This window comes from Halichoeres trimaculatus, unplaced genomic scaffold (assembly GCF_033239565.1).
Source record: "Halichoeres trimaculatus isolate MK-OKI-2021-1 unplaced genomic scaffold, fHalTri1.1 fHalTri1_scaffold_10, whole genome shotgun sequence".
Taxonomy (NCBI): domain Eukaryota; kingdom Metazoa; phylum Chordata; class Actinopteri; order Labriformes; family Labridae; genus Halichoeres; species Halichoeres trimaculatus.
This window is the reverse complement of record NW_027437187.1, coordinates 23,177,294-23,195,528: the sequence shown is the minus strand read 5'-3', so window position 1 is coordinate 23,195,528 and position 18,235 is coordinate 23,177,294. Positions and strand designations below refer to the sequence as shown.

At 40.2% G+C, this 18,235-nt stretch overlaps 2 protein-coding genes across 3 annotated transcripts in view; one reads left to right on the top strand and one right to left on the bottom strand.

Annotated features, from left to right (window-relative positions):
- The window catches only part of mapk8ip2 (mitogen-activated protein kinase 8 interacting protein 2), a 31,251-nt gene extending 27,943 nt beyond the window's left edge, over positions 1-3,308 (top strand). For both annotated transcript variants that reach the window (XM_074677285.1, XM_074677284.1), the window contains exon 14: positions 943-3,308. In XM_074677285.1, coding sequence (XP_074533386.1) covers positions 943-1,015 — 73 coding nt within the window. In that variant the 3' untranslated portion in view covers positions 1,016-3,308. The remainder of the gene's footprint in view (positions 1-942) is intronic.
- Positions 3,309-3,346: 38 nt separating this feature from the next.
- On the bottom strand, positions 3,347-9,850 carry arsa (arylsulfatase A). The gene is made up of 8 exons (XM_074677286.1): positions 9,501-9,850; positions 6,076-6,316; positions 5,749-5,967; positions 5,355-5,524; positions 5,064-5,188; positions 4,823-4,950; positions 4,621-4,723; positions 3,347-3,994 (listed from the first exon to the last, which is right to left on the bottom strand). The coding sequence occupies exons 1-8, from the start codon at positions 9,719-9,721 to the stop codon at positions 3,699-3,701; spliced, it is 1,503 nt and encodes a 500-aa protein (XP_074533387.1). The 5' UTR covers positions 9,722-9,850; the 3' UTR covers positions 3,347-3,698.
- Between the last annotated feature and the right edge of the window lie 8,385 nt (positions 9,851-18,235).

Genomic DNA, 18,235 nt, shown 5'->3' with positions numbered 1-18,235 from the left:
GCTAAAAGGGCTAAACTGTTTGTGTTAAAGTTCATTCCAACCCACATGCAGTAGTTATTCTGCAGTGGTCTGTTCAAACAATAAAGTAAGTAAAATAAAGAGTGAATTTACGTTAGCTCAGCTTGGTAGGTCACAAAGATTACACATTACTGTTATGTCTCACAGCACTGGGCTGCCTGTAGCGCTACATATGGACGGCTACTAAACTACTTACAAACTGACAAAGTTTGCTTGTTGTCACGTTATCCTACAGATACATCATAGCACCAGGCTGCTAGAAGCGCTACATGTAGCCAGCTTCTGACTATATAAACTTACAACACTTGCTTGTAGTCACGTTTCAAACAACAGGGCTATGTAACTGTTGATCAATACCTTACCATGTCGCATTGTAAAGTGTTGTCTTGAACAAAGCAAAAACAAACACATGCCTTGCTAAAAGTCATGTCTTCACCACAGTGCACATGAGACTCTGGGCCAGAAGGTGGCGAGGCAGTCCAATTAAAACAGATCCTCCTCATAGCATCCTTAATTTTTTCTTTAGAGACTTGGTTATGGATTGCAAACTTAACCATGCCTGATTGAGCCATACTGGCTATAAACACTTCAAGATACAGATTTCTCACTGTTTCTGAAGCCAGCATGGACATGGCAGAGCTGTTTCATCCCTCAGCCTCTTGTGCCCAGTTTGTGAAATTTGGACAAAAGGAAAAACGCAAAGGCAGAGCGTAGGACAATGACCTCATTCAGTAAGACTGCGTCTGTGTGCTCTGGGACCGCTTAATACAACAGTCTTTGTGTTTGCGGCAAGCAGCCACTGCTTAGTGAACAGCCAGAGCCTGACTGTAAAATCTGTTACTACAGAGAGGATTACTATTGGAGGCTGTGTCATAATCGCTGGCAGGTCGATCATTAGTCATGCTCTCATCTCTGTGTCTGCAGACGAGCCTTCCAGGAGTACTACCAGGAACATCTGGAGTACGCCTGCCCCACAGAGGACATCTACCTGGAATAAGAAGTGTTGCCATGACAACCTCTTTCCTTCTTCCAGAGCTTGTGTATGGTCACAGAGTTTGCCACCAGAGGGCGCCATCATCTGGCTCTTTTCCCTCATTGTAAAATACTCCTCTCAACTGGGATCTTCATTTCTCCAGTACGCTTGGCATTTGACTGATTTCATTTATTCATCTCTCTTTGTTTATTTCCATCATCTTGATGGATTGATTGCCTGTTTCTTTTATCTTTTTTCTATGATATGAAAACTATGACGCTGAGCACCTGTTTATTTAAAGGGTTCTTCTTTTGAAATGACAAACAATATACCTACTACTGCTGTTTCACTTTTCAATGCATGGCTAGTAGGGTAACCGCACACAGAGACACCAAGAAATACACATATCCTAGTGAATGGCAAGCAGCTCAACAATCAGTAAGGGAATGGTGTGGAATCAAACCTTTCATTATTGTAAATATGTATTTGTTCAATATTGACAAACTGCTTATTTGATTTCTACTGATAGTGACATTGGAGCAAAGTAGAGAGAGTACAGTGAACCGTCCTTGGTCCAAGCTTACCCCTGTGTTGCGTAGTGTGTGTTGTAAATACATGTATAGAAAGTAGACATACAGGCGCCTCATCCAAACTAATTAACAAACACACAGCGGAGACCGATGAAAGGATTTTGTTGAGTTGGAGCAACGGCAGGTGTTATGAGATTTCTGTCACTCGGCATGGCCTTTGAATGTCTTTAGCCTTGCAGATATTTTATTCAGCTTGGATTAGGCGCAGCAGCTGTCAGCATATTGGATGATCTGACAGAAATGTTTCTCTTTTGTCCAGTCCTCAAAATCACACTGCTCGCTGACCTTCACCGTGGGGAGCTTTCATAGGAAATCACTCAGCTGTTTCAAGTGCAAATCATAAATCTCTGTACACTTTGTTATGATTGATGTGACTCTGGGCTAAAGAGCGTAAAAGGTCCTTCGAAAAGCCATATTCTCACACCTCTGACTTAACTCTGGTTTTCAGTGACATTGTTGTCTCTCTTTTCTTTTGACTCAGCAGTTTGAATGATGGAAACTCTAACTGGAAGTCAGTGAGAGTGCCCTGCTTCTTCTCTGTCCTGGTATCAAAAACTTTTTATAAAGCATTACATGTGAGGTTTTGTAGTTATCTGAATGGTCAGGCTTCAATTTAACTTTTTTATTGCAACAGATGTAGAGATGGCTACATGATCCTTTTTATTTATTGCTTTAAAGCATTATTCATTCCCACAATCTACTCTGGGGTTAAGGAGCAAACTTAAACTTTCAGTAACGCACCTTATGCAGAACGGGGTTCATTAAAAAAGCAATGCAGTCATGACAGATATCTGCTTTGCCTTCCAACACTTTTAGCCTTGTTTTTGTCTGCTTTCACTCACAGTCCACCAGAACAAACCCCTCAGATCTACAGAATTTCAGTGTCATTGGAAGATGCTATGACAGGTGGGACGTAGGGTGTTATTTACATATGTATCGCTGTCAGTTAGATCATGTATATACAATAGCAAAAGATAGTGCTGTGTCCTTTATGTTAAGTATGTTATGAAATGAATATGTACATTTAAAAGAAATTCTAAAAAAAGATCACAACCAGACAACATCCCCTGAAAGAGAAGAAAAACATAAATATCTGTGATCTACTTCTGAGAATTTTACTTTAAGTGTCTTATGTTTTAGCACACAATGTTATCTCAGTATCCGTCACACATGGCATTTGGGTTCCTGCTAACTCCATTACTCTGCACACACAGGCTTCAGCAGCACATTTAGGGCGCATTCGTGAGCCGTGACATCATCAGTGTGTGACACAACCACCAGACAACTGTTTGAGCTGCTGTTAGAGCTGAATAGAAACTGAGTCAGCTGAAAATTATAATTACACCTTACCGACTGTAGTCATCGCCTCTGAGCTCCGACAGAGTGACCTATCTCTGATCTATTTGCTTCTGATTTTTTTTGTTTTTAGTTAAAAATCCTCTCGACACTCAGCTACTCAAGAACAACCTCTGAGGATGAGCTAGTCCCATATAGCCGCTGAAACATACATTAATAGTTAAAGCAAACTTTTATTACATTAACAAGATTCTTCACCATATACCTAGAACAAAACAGTATGTGACAGAACAAACATATCCTAACTTGTATCTTTAAAAACAAGGACTTGTAAAATTCCAGGGAAAACTGAAAAAAAAACGACAAAAAAAATCACTCTGCCATGTCATGGGTTTGGTCTTACGAATAAAATATATGCTTGATGTCCAAAAGATTTTTTGTGTCTTTATTGTTTATATACGTTTTTGATTGTTTGTGAGATTTACAGGTGCAGGAAAGTATGTCTATATAAAAATCCAAGCATTTGGACAAACTTTTTCTGAAATATAGGAATGAACAAAACATTTAGAATAAGATAGTCATGTGTTCAAACAGTACTAGTCAGGAAATTTACAGTACACATAGTGGATACACATTAGTTCAAAATGTCCTCAGTAACAGTAACAAAAAATAGTCCCCTCATTAAGAAAGCATTTGATTGCAGTAAAACTTTTCTCTGTACAGTAATTACAATAATGATTAAAGCATTTCCGTCACAAATATTTTACATAAAATTAGTGCAACAGTGCTGTCATCATTAACAGTCTTGAGGATTTTACTCATTAGCAGTGACAGCAGCCAGGTTTGGGATTGCATTGAGGATTACAGCAGGGCTCCAGGTCTGGGTCCCTTCCTTTCGACATCTGGCTCTTTCCAAACACCATAAGAGCCTCAAACTGCTCTTTCACCTTCTTGATTCTCTCCAGCAGGGCTTGGAGGTCTGGTCTTTCTTCCAAGTCGAGAGGGTAATGCTCTGAGGGGTCAGCCTCCAGGTCAAAGATGAGAGGTGGGTCATGGGCCTTTAGAGCTGCAAAAACAGAACATGCTGGGTCTGGGGTGGTGCCGCTGTGGCCAGCACCTGATGCACAAAGAGAGGGAAGTAGTTATACTGTGAAATGCTTCAGATTTCACACTTGAATAAGAATAAGTAATAAACCAAAAATAAAAGATTTGAAGCATTTTGTTGTACAAAAATTAGCATTGAACTAATGTTTTCCCCAATTCGAAAAATGTATGATCTTGTTAATTAGAGCTGAATAATTTCTTTGGTGGGCTTTGTTGCTTAAAGGGTTATTTCATTTTTTTTAATGAAGTTGTATGAGTGACATGTCTAGTAGAAAAACTGTTGCCTAGCTTGTGTGTGGTTTCTCAGTTGAAGGGCCGGGCGAGCTCACTGGCATACATGGTGGCTTGTATAATAATGAGGAACATGCAACTCATATGACTTAATTTCAAAAAACACAATTATCATTTTGGTGTCATCATTAATATTTTTTTTGATGCGCTTCAATCTCTCCAGCCCTTGGAAAGCTCAGGTTTAAGGCTTCATATGTTACTAGTCATACTTTATATATGATACAAGCCCATAAAACACTGGGGTTCACTCAAGTAAAAGAAGCTTTGGAGCTTTGGTATTATCAGACCATCGCTTACTATAATTGATCTTGACATTTCAATAGATTACGCTTGTGAGCTTTACTGTACCTTCGGTATAGAAGTGGGCCTTGTACTTTCCTAACCTGAGAGCAAACAGGCCGTACGTCTTACTAGGACTGGTAGGATAGAACATCATTGTCTCCCTTTTACTCTGCAAACATTAAAAAAGTAAAACACAGATTAGTGAATCAGCTTGTTTTTTCTTTTTACATTATTTCAACAGTTACAGAGTGAGGTGTGATGGCTCTACCCTTTCCCCGTGAATAAGCATATCTGTCATATCCACGCCATCCAGCATCACATTTGGTAGTTTGGCTCCTGACAGACTTGCAAATGTGGGGAGAATATCTAAAGTGCTGGCCAAGTCATGACTAACACCTACAGGAGAAAAACACAGGTGCTGACATTTTTAAACACCCAGGTGGAAATAAATTGGCATTCTCTCTTTTCTCAAAGGAAACTTTATGTGTAGATGATTGTGACGCCCTCACCTGGTCTGATGGTTCCTGGCCAGAAGGCAATTGCAGGCTCTCTCATGCCTCCTTCATATGTGGTGCCTTTTCCACATCTCAGAAGGCCGGCGTTGCCACCTCGGGACATACGCATCAGTTCTGGCCTACATGCAGATAATAACTGTAATGTAGCACTCATAGTAGCGTGGGCAAAGATATAAATCTTGAAAAAGTAAAAGAGCTTTAGCAAAAGAGAATTTAATTTCCTGAATGAGACAGTTTAACGGGGCTACTCAAACATGCAAATCATTGATTTGTTGAAAAACTGACCCGTTGTCTGCAGTGAAGAAGATGAGTGTGTTATTAATCACTCCTGTCTTCTCCAGGGTTGTTAGTATGTTTCCTACTGTGTTATCAAACTCCAATAGAGCATCTCCAAATTTTCCACGTGATGTCTTCCCAGCTGCCCCTGGACCTGCGTACTGGGGGTAGTGAGTGTGCTGCAGGTGGAAGGAGATGGTGGTGTATGAAAAACTGTCTCACTGTTTATAAAATCATAGAGATTTTAACAATCTTACAATATTAAGTTGAAAAAACTACACATTCATGCCAAAAACTGCAAAAAAAATGTATTTTTAAAGAGTCAATGACCAGTACAGTCTTATTTCGGCATTGAGTGTGATGTTAGACCAGGAAACATTAACAGTCTGCTCCGGTTACTTACATGGGAAGGATAGTAGAGGAAGAAAGGCTGTCCTTTCCTGACTGATCTTGAAATAAAGTTGGTTGCAAAGTCACTATAAGCCCTCTCCAGATCCAGGAAGTTTACTGGCTGCTGCTTGATGATCTCATTGTGTATCAGAGGGACCATTACAGTGCCAACATCACACCGTCCATGGCACTTGACATCAGGAGGGAAACAAGTCAAGTTCCAACAGGGGCCCTGAAAAGAAACAGAAAGCAAGACAGACATTTATACAGAAGCTGGATTCATTTTTACTTGGAACAAATTGTGAAGCTTTGTTGTTGTTGTTGTTTCATTAGTACTGACCATGTCATGGGAGTAGGGGATCCCCAGATACTCGTCAAAACCCTGTCGAGTTGGGAGAAACGTCCCATTGGCACCGACTCCTAAGTGCCACTTACCGACGACAGCAGTAGCATAACCCAGAGGTTTCAACACTTCAGCGATGGTGGTCTCATTTAGAGGAAGGCCACCTTTAGAGCCCGGGTACAACACTCCTGGGTAGATACCGGAGCGGGTCTGATATCGACCTGTCAGCAATGATGCCCTGAAAACCATTGTGACAAAACAAAGCTACTGACTCATTCAGTTCTAATCATGCCATGAATGGAATGAATGCAGGTTTTAAAACCAATGCAACCAAAGCGTAAAAAAAATAATATTCTGTTTTGTTTGAGACTGAAGTTATAAACTAATACATGAGGTAGAGAGGACTGGGAAGTGTGCACATCTGAAATGAGAGTATTGCATACATTGTGAAACCACACAATTTATCAAATTAAAATGGTCAAAATAAAACCCTGAACATAGTTTTAGACAGCCACAGGCCAAATTTTGTGACCAATAAAAAAAAGCATAAAATTGATAATGTAATAGAGGAATATAATCATTTGTTTTGGTCTGCTAATAATGCTGTTTTGCTGGAACAGGCATTTAAGCTGCTTTTCATTTTTTCTAAAAAACAAGAAACACAACAGAAGTTTCAGTTCCTTCATCTGCTGTAGACAAATGAGCGCTGTTGTAAAATACACACTCACTGGCCACTTTATTAGGTACACCGTGCTAACACTGGGTTGGACCCTTTTGCCTTCAAAACTGCCTTAATCCTTCGTGGCATATATTCAACAAGGTACTGGAAACATTCATCAGAGAGTTTGGTCTATATTGACACGATCACAGCGTTATCCTGCTGGAAGTGGCCATCAGAAGATGGGTACACTGTGCTCCTAAAGGGATAGACATGGACAGCAACAATACTCAGGTAGGCTGTGACATTTAAACCATGCTCAGTTGGTACTAAGAGGCCTAAAGCGTGCCAAGAAAATATCCCCCACACCGTTACACCATTCCACCAGCAGCAGCCTGAACAGTTGATACAAGGCAGGATGGATCCATGCTTTCATGTTGTTGACGCCAAATTCTGACCCTACCATCTGAGTGTCGCTGCGGAAATCCAGACTCAGACCAGGCGACGTTTTTCCAATCTTCTTTTGTCCAGTTTTGGTGAGCCTGTGTGAATTGTAGCCTCAGTTTCCTGTTCTTAGCTGACAGCAGTGGCACCTGGTGTGGTCTTCTGCTGCTGTAGCCCATCTGCCTCAAGGTTGGACGTGTTGTGTATTCAGAGATGCTCTTCTGCATACCTCGGTTGTAACGAGTGTTTTTTCTTGAGTTACTGTTGCCTTTCTATCAACTCAAACCACTCTGGCCATTTTCCTCTGACCTTTAGCATCAACGAGGCATTTTGGCCCACAAAACTGATGATCACTGGATTTTCTCTTTTTGGGACCATTCTCTGTAAACCCTAGAGATGTTTGTGCGTGAAAATCCCAGTAGATCAGCAGCTTCTGAACTACTCAGACCAGCCCGTCTGGCACCAACAACCGTGCCACGTTTAAAGTCACTTAAATCCCCTTTCTTCCCCATTCTGATGCTCAGTTTGAACGGCAGCAAATCGTCTTGACCATGTCTACATGCCTAAATGCATTCAGTTGCTGCCATGTGATTGGCTGATTAGAAATTTGCATTAACAAGCAGTTTAACAAGTGTGCCTAATAAAGTGGACGGACAGTGTATATTTCTATATAATTAAATAGATTTCTTTAATAAAATCAAATTATTTGACAAGCCCTAAATAATCATTTTCCACACAAACTTTTACTTACTGAACAAGGCAGGGAACAGGGAAGCTGTGTTCGCTGATATGAAGTACATTTGTATCAAACCATAGACTGTAAAACATGGGCGTAGCCTCTGCGACATCACCTCTGTTCTAGATACCGTGAAATAAAGCCACGAACACAGCCAGGTTTGATATGATGCCAGAAGTTTACCTGCAACAGCTACGGGGTGCCCATCAGTCATGTGACCTGAGCTGTGCCTCTGATTGGACAATCGAATGATCTTAATAACTTCTGAACAGCTGATTTGGAAAAAAATGCACTCACAGTACTGTGTGTGAAATCAGCGTTCTGGACCCAAGCCTTTTTTTGAACCAGGCTGTAACTATGCTTTTTAATGCAGCAAAAGTCTGTTTTTTTGGCTGGGTGTGTATGTGAGTTCTGTACGTGCAGCCAGCCTAAAGTGGATTCTCGATGAACAGGAATTTCTAGCTCTTCCGCATAGGCTTCATTTTTATTAACCGGGTGTTGCCCCTTGTATCAAACACTTAACCCATTTTGCCCAACCAGGAACATTTCCTGCCAAAGTGTATCACTGTCATTTTCTACTCACAATAAAAAATCTCAATGTTACTAATAAAACTTTTTCCACTTATATAATAGTAGATAACTTAGATTTTGGTTTATAAAAAAAGTTTGCAAGTGGTTCCTGTCACATGACATCATCTGCCTCCTGCTTCTTCCAGTGGAAGACATGGTAGACGCAAATCGTCCTGGAAAGATGCAATTTTCATAAATTTCTTATGATTTTCCATAACATATTTAAAATAATATTTATAATTATCTAATCATTCAAGTCTCCAACCCTCCCCCAAAAATTATACCTGGGATTAATATTTTTTACATTTTTTGTTCATGGTCTTATTTCTGTGAGTGGCAACAAAAGTTGCCGGTGGGCACATAGCCAGTCATAAACTAACAGAAATCACGGCCTGCAGGATTGCTTGTAGTTGACATATTTGATGCAATTTTCTCGTCACACAAGTACTTACTGTAGCCAATGTTCACATCTACCACCCGCCACCCTGCCCCCACACACAAACATGCCACCTTTTAAAAAACAAAACAAAACAAAACAAAAAAACAACAACAACAACAACAATATATATATATATATATATATATATATATATATATATATATATATATATATATATATATATATATATATATATATATATATATATCATTATTATCATATATAAAGAATAATTAAGTTACCTAGTGTCAAGCTGTGTGACCACCGGCAACAATTGTTGCCAGTCATTAAAATACTTTTTTCCTCAGAAAAAAAAGTACAAAATGGAAAAAATAAATAAATAAATACATAATCCAGAGGGACTCAACTGTTACTATTTGCCTTAAAACTCTGAGGAAAAGGTCAAAGGATCAGTGTTTTACGAACTCCTATACCTGATTTTCTTCCGTAAATGATACAGGCTTTCAGCTGTGGTGTGCACTGTCATTTCAAAACATCAAGTGAAAACAAAGACAACAGGATTTGACTGAAGCAGTCAGCTGCAGAACTGCATCAAGATTAGCTTCTGAGTGTACCTGGAGGGACTGCAGACGGGACTGGTGCAGTAAAAGTCTGTAAACCGGAGTCCTCCGGCTGCCAGACGGTCCAGGTTCGGAGTGAGTGAGCTGGGATGTCCGTAGCACCCCAAGTCCCCGAAACCCAGATCATCAGCGAACAGAAGGATGAAATTCGGCGGAGAGGCGAAGCAGGGACAAAACAGAAAAACGTTCAAACACAGAAGCACAATGTAGTTCATGGTTTGACGAAGTCCTCTTTTGTGCTTGAACGAAGATGAAGGTCAGGAACTGTCTGATTCAGTTTCTTAACTCCTGTATAAAGGGGAACCTAAACAAAGTCACGTGTGTGCAGTCGCATAGAGATGACGTCATACGCGACGAGGAAATGTAGTCCAGTCGAATTACATTGCATGCTTGCCTTGGCAGTTAACACTAGAGAAGATGGAGAAGACCGAGTTTTTAATTTTGTTGCTCCCACAGACCGCTTTAATTATGAACAAACGGCTGTATTAATATTTGCAATGAATCCAAAAAGTTTTTTGACTTTTAGTCTGAATCTGTTTTGCGCATCATGAACATCTCTAGGCCTGGCAGAAAAGTACCAAATGTTTGGTAAGTTTAAAACAGAATTTAATGCGTTTATACACTAGCCCTGCAACATGCTATAATGTTAAATGTTCAGTTTTCCTTTATTCAAACAAAATGTGTAATTTTATTCAAAAAATGATTGCACTGAAACTCCCTTTGGCAATCTAATTCTAATCTAATCCCACTTGTTCAATGTGTGCATGGTTTACATGTGCTCTTCTATATTATGAGGTTACCTCTGAGTCTGGTGCTCTCGAAATGTTTCAAAGAAATGAAGGCCCCATGAATTTGTTTCCTTCAGTCTACATCTGCACACTTATGTGTTGCGATATACACTGAGATAAAGTGCTTGTCCTCTTTTGTCCCTAAGGACTGACAGGACAGAGTATGTCCGAGCTGTTTTTGTACCATACATGTCTCCCTTGCTTTGTCCCAACTGAAGCTGTTTATCTAAGGGCCATTCTCTGTCCTCTGTGGCAACCTTGGTTTCAACCACTGATTCAACCTGACAGACGGTCAATTACGCAAACAAGGGGAGAAATGAATCACTGGTGCAGTGCTGCAGAGGCCACCGGTCTGAGAAAGCGAAAGACGTCACAGCTAATTTTATTCTTTAAAGACAATTGTCCAGTTCGGGAACTATTTATTAATCCAGTCTCACAAGCTTTAATGCGGGGAAAGGGAGAGCGTTACCTGCATCTGAATGAGCTGGCATGTTGGATGTAAGAGAAGGGCAGTGACATGGACACACACAGAATACTTAACATCTACAACACATATGTCTTTTTAATCACAAGGCAACCTTACACAGGTATTTCCCAGGTGACCTCATGCAAAGTAACACCTGACACCTGAATTTATTCATTGAGGAGCTGGCTGCTATTGGAGCTCAGAAAAGGCATGTTTTCTTTGGCCCTGATAAATAATTCAGCACCTCTACTGTGTGTTTTCACCAAAAATACTAGAGTATTAGTGTGTGTAGATGTGTGTAGATGTGTTAATGTAAAACTCTGGTTATCTATTAGCTAGCATACTGTCCAGCTTTGCTGTTGAGCCGCAGGGAAAAGCCTCGCTGTGGCATCAGCTGATTGATAGTTTTGATTTACTATTCACTTTCACATCTCTCTACAGGACTGACCTACATTCAGCAGCTACAGTGTGTGTGTGTGTGTGTGTGTGTGTGTGTGTGTGTGTGTGTGTGTGTGTGTGTGTGTGTGTGTGTGTGTGTGTGTGTGTGTGTGTGTGTGTGTGTGGTGGGGGGATAGCTGAGATAACAGCCATACACCCCACAACTGATGCAGTTTTATCTTCTGGTTTGCAAATTATCCATTGATTAATTTATCTAACTTGCCTTTTTTGTCATGATGTGTATGTCTTACAGTTAACCAGTCATATATGTACACTGTGTTTTGTGTGAGTGATGTATGCAGGTACACTAAAATGGATTTTTGTAACCTTAACAGTAATATCTGCAGTGACTTACTGGGAAAGGTCCTTTTTTTGGGTTACAGTAATTTACTGTAAAATTTGCAGCAGCCTTTTACAAGGTTTTGTCCAAAAGAGGGTTACTGTTATATCGTGAAAGTTAAGAAAAAGGCATACAAGTAAGATACTTTAAAGCTTATCTGACCCAAAGTAAATGCAGCCACACGCACTACACAAAACACTTAAGCAATAAGAGACTGAGGACAACTATAAAGACGAGTAATAGGGAATATATGCAGGAGGGTTGAATAAAAGAAATAAAAGAATGCTATCATTGCGTTTTTGAAGAACTGCCTCTCTGCAGGAGCTTCCTCTTTCTAATCATGTGAAACCCTTCAGCTCTGGAAATGTCTCATCAGAGAACAATGCAGTGCTACAAATCCAGAAGAGTAATGCTAACAGACCTCCCTCTGCATGACTGGTTTGATTTTTACCATATCATTCTTCATCAGGCAACCAAATGACAAATCAATATTTAGTTAAGCATCTAGCAACAGAATACCTTCTTGAAGAAAATCATTTATGGCAATTACAGCCCAGGCTCTGCCATCACCAGCGGCAGTTCTGGTTGTTGCTTGACAGAACCTGTTGTGCTGGGCAGGCCTGTCTCAGGGAGAGGAATGAGGAAAGATGGATAAATGAAAGTGTGTGCTTCACAGCCCTGCCTGCACTGTGATTCAGTTAAAGATGACTGCTGTGACCTTATACTGGGAGTAAATAAAAACTGCTGTCAGTGACAAACACAAAGTGAAAAAAGAGGCTTGAAATGGCAGTGACTACATAAAGGTCCTCACCCTCTGGTGTGTGTTTGTGTGAGTTTTCTTGTTCTGGCTGTTGTTTAGGATGGTATGTCTGCATATTTTTGGGGCTGAAAGTTGGGAATCTGAATATGAGACGGATCATCTGCTTGAAAAACTCTTTTGGTTTACTGTCCCACACAGAGGCAGAGTGTGTGAGTGTGATTCTGCTTTAAACCTCACAGCCTGCTGGAAGATACGCTTTTTGTGTGTTTTTTCATTATTTCCCCTCAAGGATATACATGTGCATTAAGTACAATTGCTGTAGGCTTTTGAAAGTACGATACAAAACAAGACTGAAGAGCGAACAGATGAAATGAATCCCACCACCCACTCTCTTCCTCAGGACAGACACAAGGAGAGACTTTAAGATTCTCAATCTCTCTCCCATCCCTCCTCCTCCTCACCTCCTTCTCCTTCTCCTCTGCCTCATATCATATCATGCCTAAATTGTCTGCACATACTGCTTAGGCCTCACAAGAAGCACAGCAGGTAATAGCTGGGATGTGAGCCAATAGTAAACAAACGCTGATGAGCCATTGTGGAGGAAATATTTTTCCCTCGCTTCCTTTGTGCCTTTTGTGGTTTCACACTGTATTAACAGTGTGAACCTGTGAATTAAACTGCGAAGGATTATGCCGCAGAGTGTGTGTGTGTGTGTGTGTGTGTGTGTGTGTGTGTGTGTGTGTGTGTGTGTGTGTGTGTGTGTGTGTGTGTGTGTGTGTGTGTGTGTGTGTGTGTGTGTGTGTGTGCGTGCGTGCGTGCGTGTGCGTGTGCGTGGAAGGCTAGTCTGTGTAAATCAGCTTCAAAAGGTGCAAGTCAACTGTGTTGGCACTAGTGGGAGCCATTTGATCACAATTCCCCCTGCTTCATGCATGCATTGATCCTTACAGTGTGAGAGTAAAAAACCTCCACTCATGCCATAAGGTTTCAGAATGCACAACAGTATCTGTTTAATCTGACTTAACACAAAAGATAAAACTGAATCCAAGCCAGTGTGCGTTGATATGTATCTGCAACACATGTTCAACTGCAGTTTGGCTCTCTGACTCTTCTGTGCAGGGTAAAGCTGCTGTTTCATTTTTGGTGTGGTTTTCTAATGCCAGACATTTTTCTTGGTGATAAAAATCTCATCTTATGCTCTCTCACTCTTGTGGAAACTTGCAGATTGCTTAAGAAAGGCAGATTATAGAGGATAGGAGGTTATGTAAGACTGACAGGTATAGAGGATAGACAGATAGGCTGATAAAAAGACAGACAGATAGATGGATAGACAGAGAGAAGAGGACGAATCAGTGTGTTATTCAGAACCATGGACAGCTACTAACACTTTGATTTAACTGCCCTGACACCAGAACGTCTCTAAATGAGCGTGTCTGCTATTATCTTGTTGTCATGCAAATGCACATTGGGCTGAACAATTAATCAAATTGAAACCAACATTGCAATGTAATAGAATGCAATTTTCAAATCCCAAAGGCTGCAATTAAAAAAAGTTTCATGGACACAGACTTGGAGGGAATATAGTAAGTTGTACTCTGTCTTCCTTAAAACCAGGGAAAGTCAATATGCTGGTTTGACTGGCAAAAAACGAAACCTGTGAGCTACAGAGATCCCCACAGTAGAATGATTGTGGCTGGCAGAGCTGTACCCCTTGTTCACGTCATTCTGAATGGTTTGTTACTCTTACTGATAACTGGAGGTCAGCAAAATTTTACAGTGTTCCCTAATCTTTTTCAATTAAAAAGTGCAATCCACATGTTTACGTGTTTCAGCGGTTGAGACAAAACTTTTTTCATTCTTATTTTTGCACTTATGTTTGTGTTTTGTTACTGATGGGAGATCAGTCAAATTTTTATACATTCAATATTTATATCTAAGTTTACATAGGTTTTTTTTTTTTTTTCCAATTTATAAAAAAATGCATTCCACATGCTGACATATTTCAGTGGTTGAGCCAGAGATTTGGCCTTATTTACATTTTTTGTACTTTATTTTGTGCAAAATTCATAAAAGAGGATTCATATTTATTTTTCATATTGTTCATACCAGGACCTGCTGATCTGCAGTGCAATGTCTACAAGGCTTGAAGTTAAATCAGTCAGTCAGTATTCTACCGTGATTGTGATATTTGATTAAAGATATGTTATTCATATAAATTTATGAATCAATTCCCTCATGTCATGTTGTGAATTTTTTTTAAAATATGTTGACAGTATCCTTTGTTGTGCAGTCATATTATAGAATTAATTTTTACTTGTGTTTAGTGAATAATGAAGAAGATAACACCCCACCACCACCACCACCACCATTACTACCACCACTACTACCACCACTACTACCCCCACCCCGAACAAAAATCGCATGCTAAATCACAGTTGCAGTATTGATGTAAAAAAAAAAAAAAAGAATGCTATGAGATTCTTCGCCAAGATTGTTCAGCCTTACAGCATGCACCAGCGCATCTTTAAATTTTCTCCAAGAGAAGGCATATGATTGTATTTATATGGGGGAAATCACAAATATTACCATCAGTGTTTCATATCCTGTTGTATTCATTGGAAACAAACTTGTGATAAATATCCGTTTTAAACAAATTGTCTGCAAAATATAAGAAAAGCACAGTTCAATGAAGTTTTAATAGCAAAACTATGTCGAAGATACTACGAAACAGCCCGAGGTGTTTGCTTTAGGCAGTTCTGTGAGTACATTTCACAACAGTCTGCTGTACAGCCGGGGATCAAGCAGACCTTTCCATGATGAAAAGTCATTGTTATTCTGGTTTGTGAGCTGAGGGAGCCGTGATAGAAAACATCCTGGCAAATAAACAGAGGTTCATTGGCAACAATAGAGGCAGGAACAGAGCATAGAATTATGCAATGAAATCTAACAGGCCTCTGTGGAGCAACATGAGCTGAAGAACTCATAAATGTTTGAGGACCTGCTGGGGTAATCTGCCCTTTTGTCGACGTTCTGAGCTTGCATGCTTAAGCTCTCATTGTGCTAAACATAGAGCCAATGTTCTCTGAACTATACGTCACCTGCACGCAAAACACCTAAGAGACATCACAGGTGGAAAGAGGGAGGGTAACTGTCATTTTGTTGTCTTTCATACACACGGACAGTCAATTACATGTGAAGAGCAACATCTAAACCCCCAGCTGACATGGTCCCTATAGCTTTTGAAGCACATATTATGTGCAACCACTTCTTGAGATTCTGCACGATGATATTAAAAAGAAATGTAGTCTGAGTTGCCCTCATACCCAAACTCCCTTACTGCTGTCGCCTGCTGCCATTCTGTGAGGCCGCTTCCACCAGAGATTTCCTCTTTTTTTAGGCTGTCTCCTGCATCACCCCTGCTCTCCTCATGCACACAAACCCAAGACACACAGATAACACCAGAGCAACAGGCCTGCACAGAGAAAGAGGGCATGCACTCAATGGGATTGCCTTCTGCATTTGTCAGTCAGTGAAATCACTGATGTTTAGGAGGTAGTCTAAAATATTTAGATGAGTGTAATATGAGATAGGAAATGCCAAACCCGCATATGGCTGTTGAGATTTATCATCCTGGTTCCTTCATCTGCTGCTCAGCTCACCTTGAGATTCGCAGAGGCTGAGCCTGTCCTGGGGGACAGAAAACTCCCTGCTTTGATTGTAAACAACTCTGTCTGAATTTATTATCGTCTGCCACGAGTGTATAATCACAAAGACCAGTCCCCCACGTCCACATTTCCATATTCATGCAAATGTTGCTCTTGCAAGTAAATGGTAATTTCTTTCATTTTGCTTTTTGAATTTTGCATTGTCATCATTTGTAATTGGAAAAGACAAGGCAAACCCACGAAGCTGTGCCATACTCATCCCCCCAGCGACTTGTGATTGATTAAAAAAAACACGTAGCCCTGTTTGCATTTGATAAATTCTGACTTAGTAGAACTCTAGTTGTCATGCTGCAGAAATTACCCTCCACATATCTATTTGGAAAACCAGATTTACACCTTTTTCCTTGCAGATTGATCAGGCAGAATAAACCAAGGCGAACACTAATACAGGTAAAACAGAATGTACACCTGTCTTTAAGAGCTGAATGCTTTTCACAGCGACAGTGTTTGAGCAGATCATTGCTAATGACTCTGGAGCCACAAAGGCTAATGAGTGCAAAATGCAGAAGGTAACTTAATGATTTTTCGCTCATCTGAGAGTATATATTGGTCATCTGTTGGTAGATGTGGCTTTTTTTTACAGCTGACAAAGATCTAATAAAGTCAAGTAAATGCAACACTAATGCAAAAATACATTAATTTGTCAGCTGTTTATAACCTACGAAGATTAGCATGATGGTGTATTGTTAACTTAAAAAAGAAGCTAAATGAAGGATAAAATCCCCACATTGAATCCGCTTTAATCTGGGGATTTCAGTGAGAGCTAATGATTTAACCTGCTGCATTTATATTCTGCCTTTATGCAAACAAAAAATGCTGGAAGATATTTACAAATTCATACAATCACATAAATGTGAAAATATCTCCTCCATCGTCTTTATTGTGTTATAAACTGGGAGTTAATTTTTTAATACACTGCTTGTGATTGCTAATCAGGCAGGTTAAATTTAAGTGGTTCCGTTTTGGTATTAGACTTTCTCTGCTACATAATGAGGCTGTGTGTGTGTGTGTGTGTGTGTATATGTGTGTGTGTTCACAACAGTGGATTCAGTGCTGCTCATCATCCGTTTTCGTGTGCTGGATCACTTTAATCACATGGAATTCATTGGCTTAGGAAGCAGGGAAGAGCTGTAAATGAATAAACGGGTATAGCAATACAAAGAGTCTAATTACCGTTTTGATTCTGAATTAGCATGGCATGCTATTAGCTGCATCAGTTTGAGGAGTGACTCTCCAGAGCTGGAACTCAGTCCCTGCTAAACGGGTGTCTGAGCTATCACATTGCATATCAGCTGCCATACAACATTGTTCTTGGGGTTAGCCCGGGAGCAGATCTAGATCCTTGAATCAATTACCCCGCCAGAGCCTACAAACCCAGATCCCATTTCTCTATGTCACGCTCGATAAAAGCTATTCCCTGTCTTTCTACGCTCTGTCTCTGTGCGCCCAAGCTGTTTCTCATTTGTCTCATCTCATCTTTAAATCGCTGGCTATTTCATATTTTTGTGGAGGGACTTACGTCTCTGGTCAGAATAAAACGACTCCCTAAAGCGAGTGTCACTATTTAAGGTCTGGCTCAAACTCATCACATTTTAAGCCTGAGATCACTTTTTTTATTTTGAAAAAAATAAATTACCTGTCAGGGAACACAAGAAACTCACACATATTCTACTCCAAAAGTTTGCCACCACATCCTTCACTCTCAAGTTTGTCACATTTTATGTGATTTATTTTCACTTTGCACAATTTTCATCTCTCATCAGCACAAGATAAACAGTGGAAGTTGTGCTCTGAGGGATTAGTCTGGTTTCATTTAATCAGTTTGTATGAGTTGTCGTCAGCAATGACAGAAAGGGTCCTGTGTGGAGAAGCAAGCCAGGGTGATGGGGTCCAGATATTTTTTTGACTGCGGTTGCAGCTGGAGCACTGACTTATGCAGAGGTGACATGAAGTCCGTGCAGTCCACAGACGAATGGCGAACCTGCCTCCACTTAGCATGTCCTTAATTGACTTCCATATATGGCGCTTGTACATGTAGAGCATTTTTCACTTGGGTTGACTTTTTCATGCAGCAGTATTGCAAGCAGGCCACCACTGCCTTCACTATAGCACAGCCATTTTTTCTCTATATATAGGTAAAAAACTTAACAAACTTCAGAGTTAGGTCATGAACATGAGGAGTTTTATGGTTGAAGGTGAGCAGTGTTGCGTGACA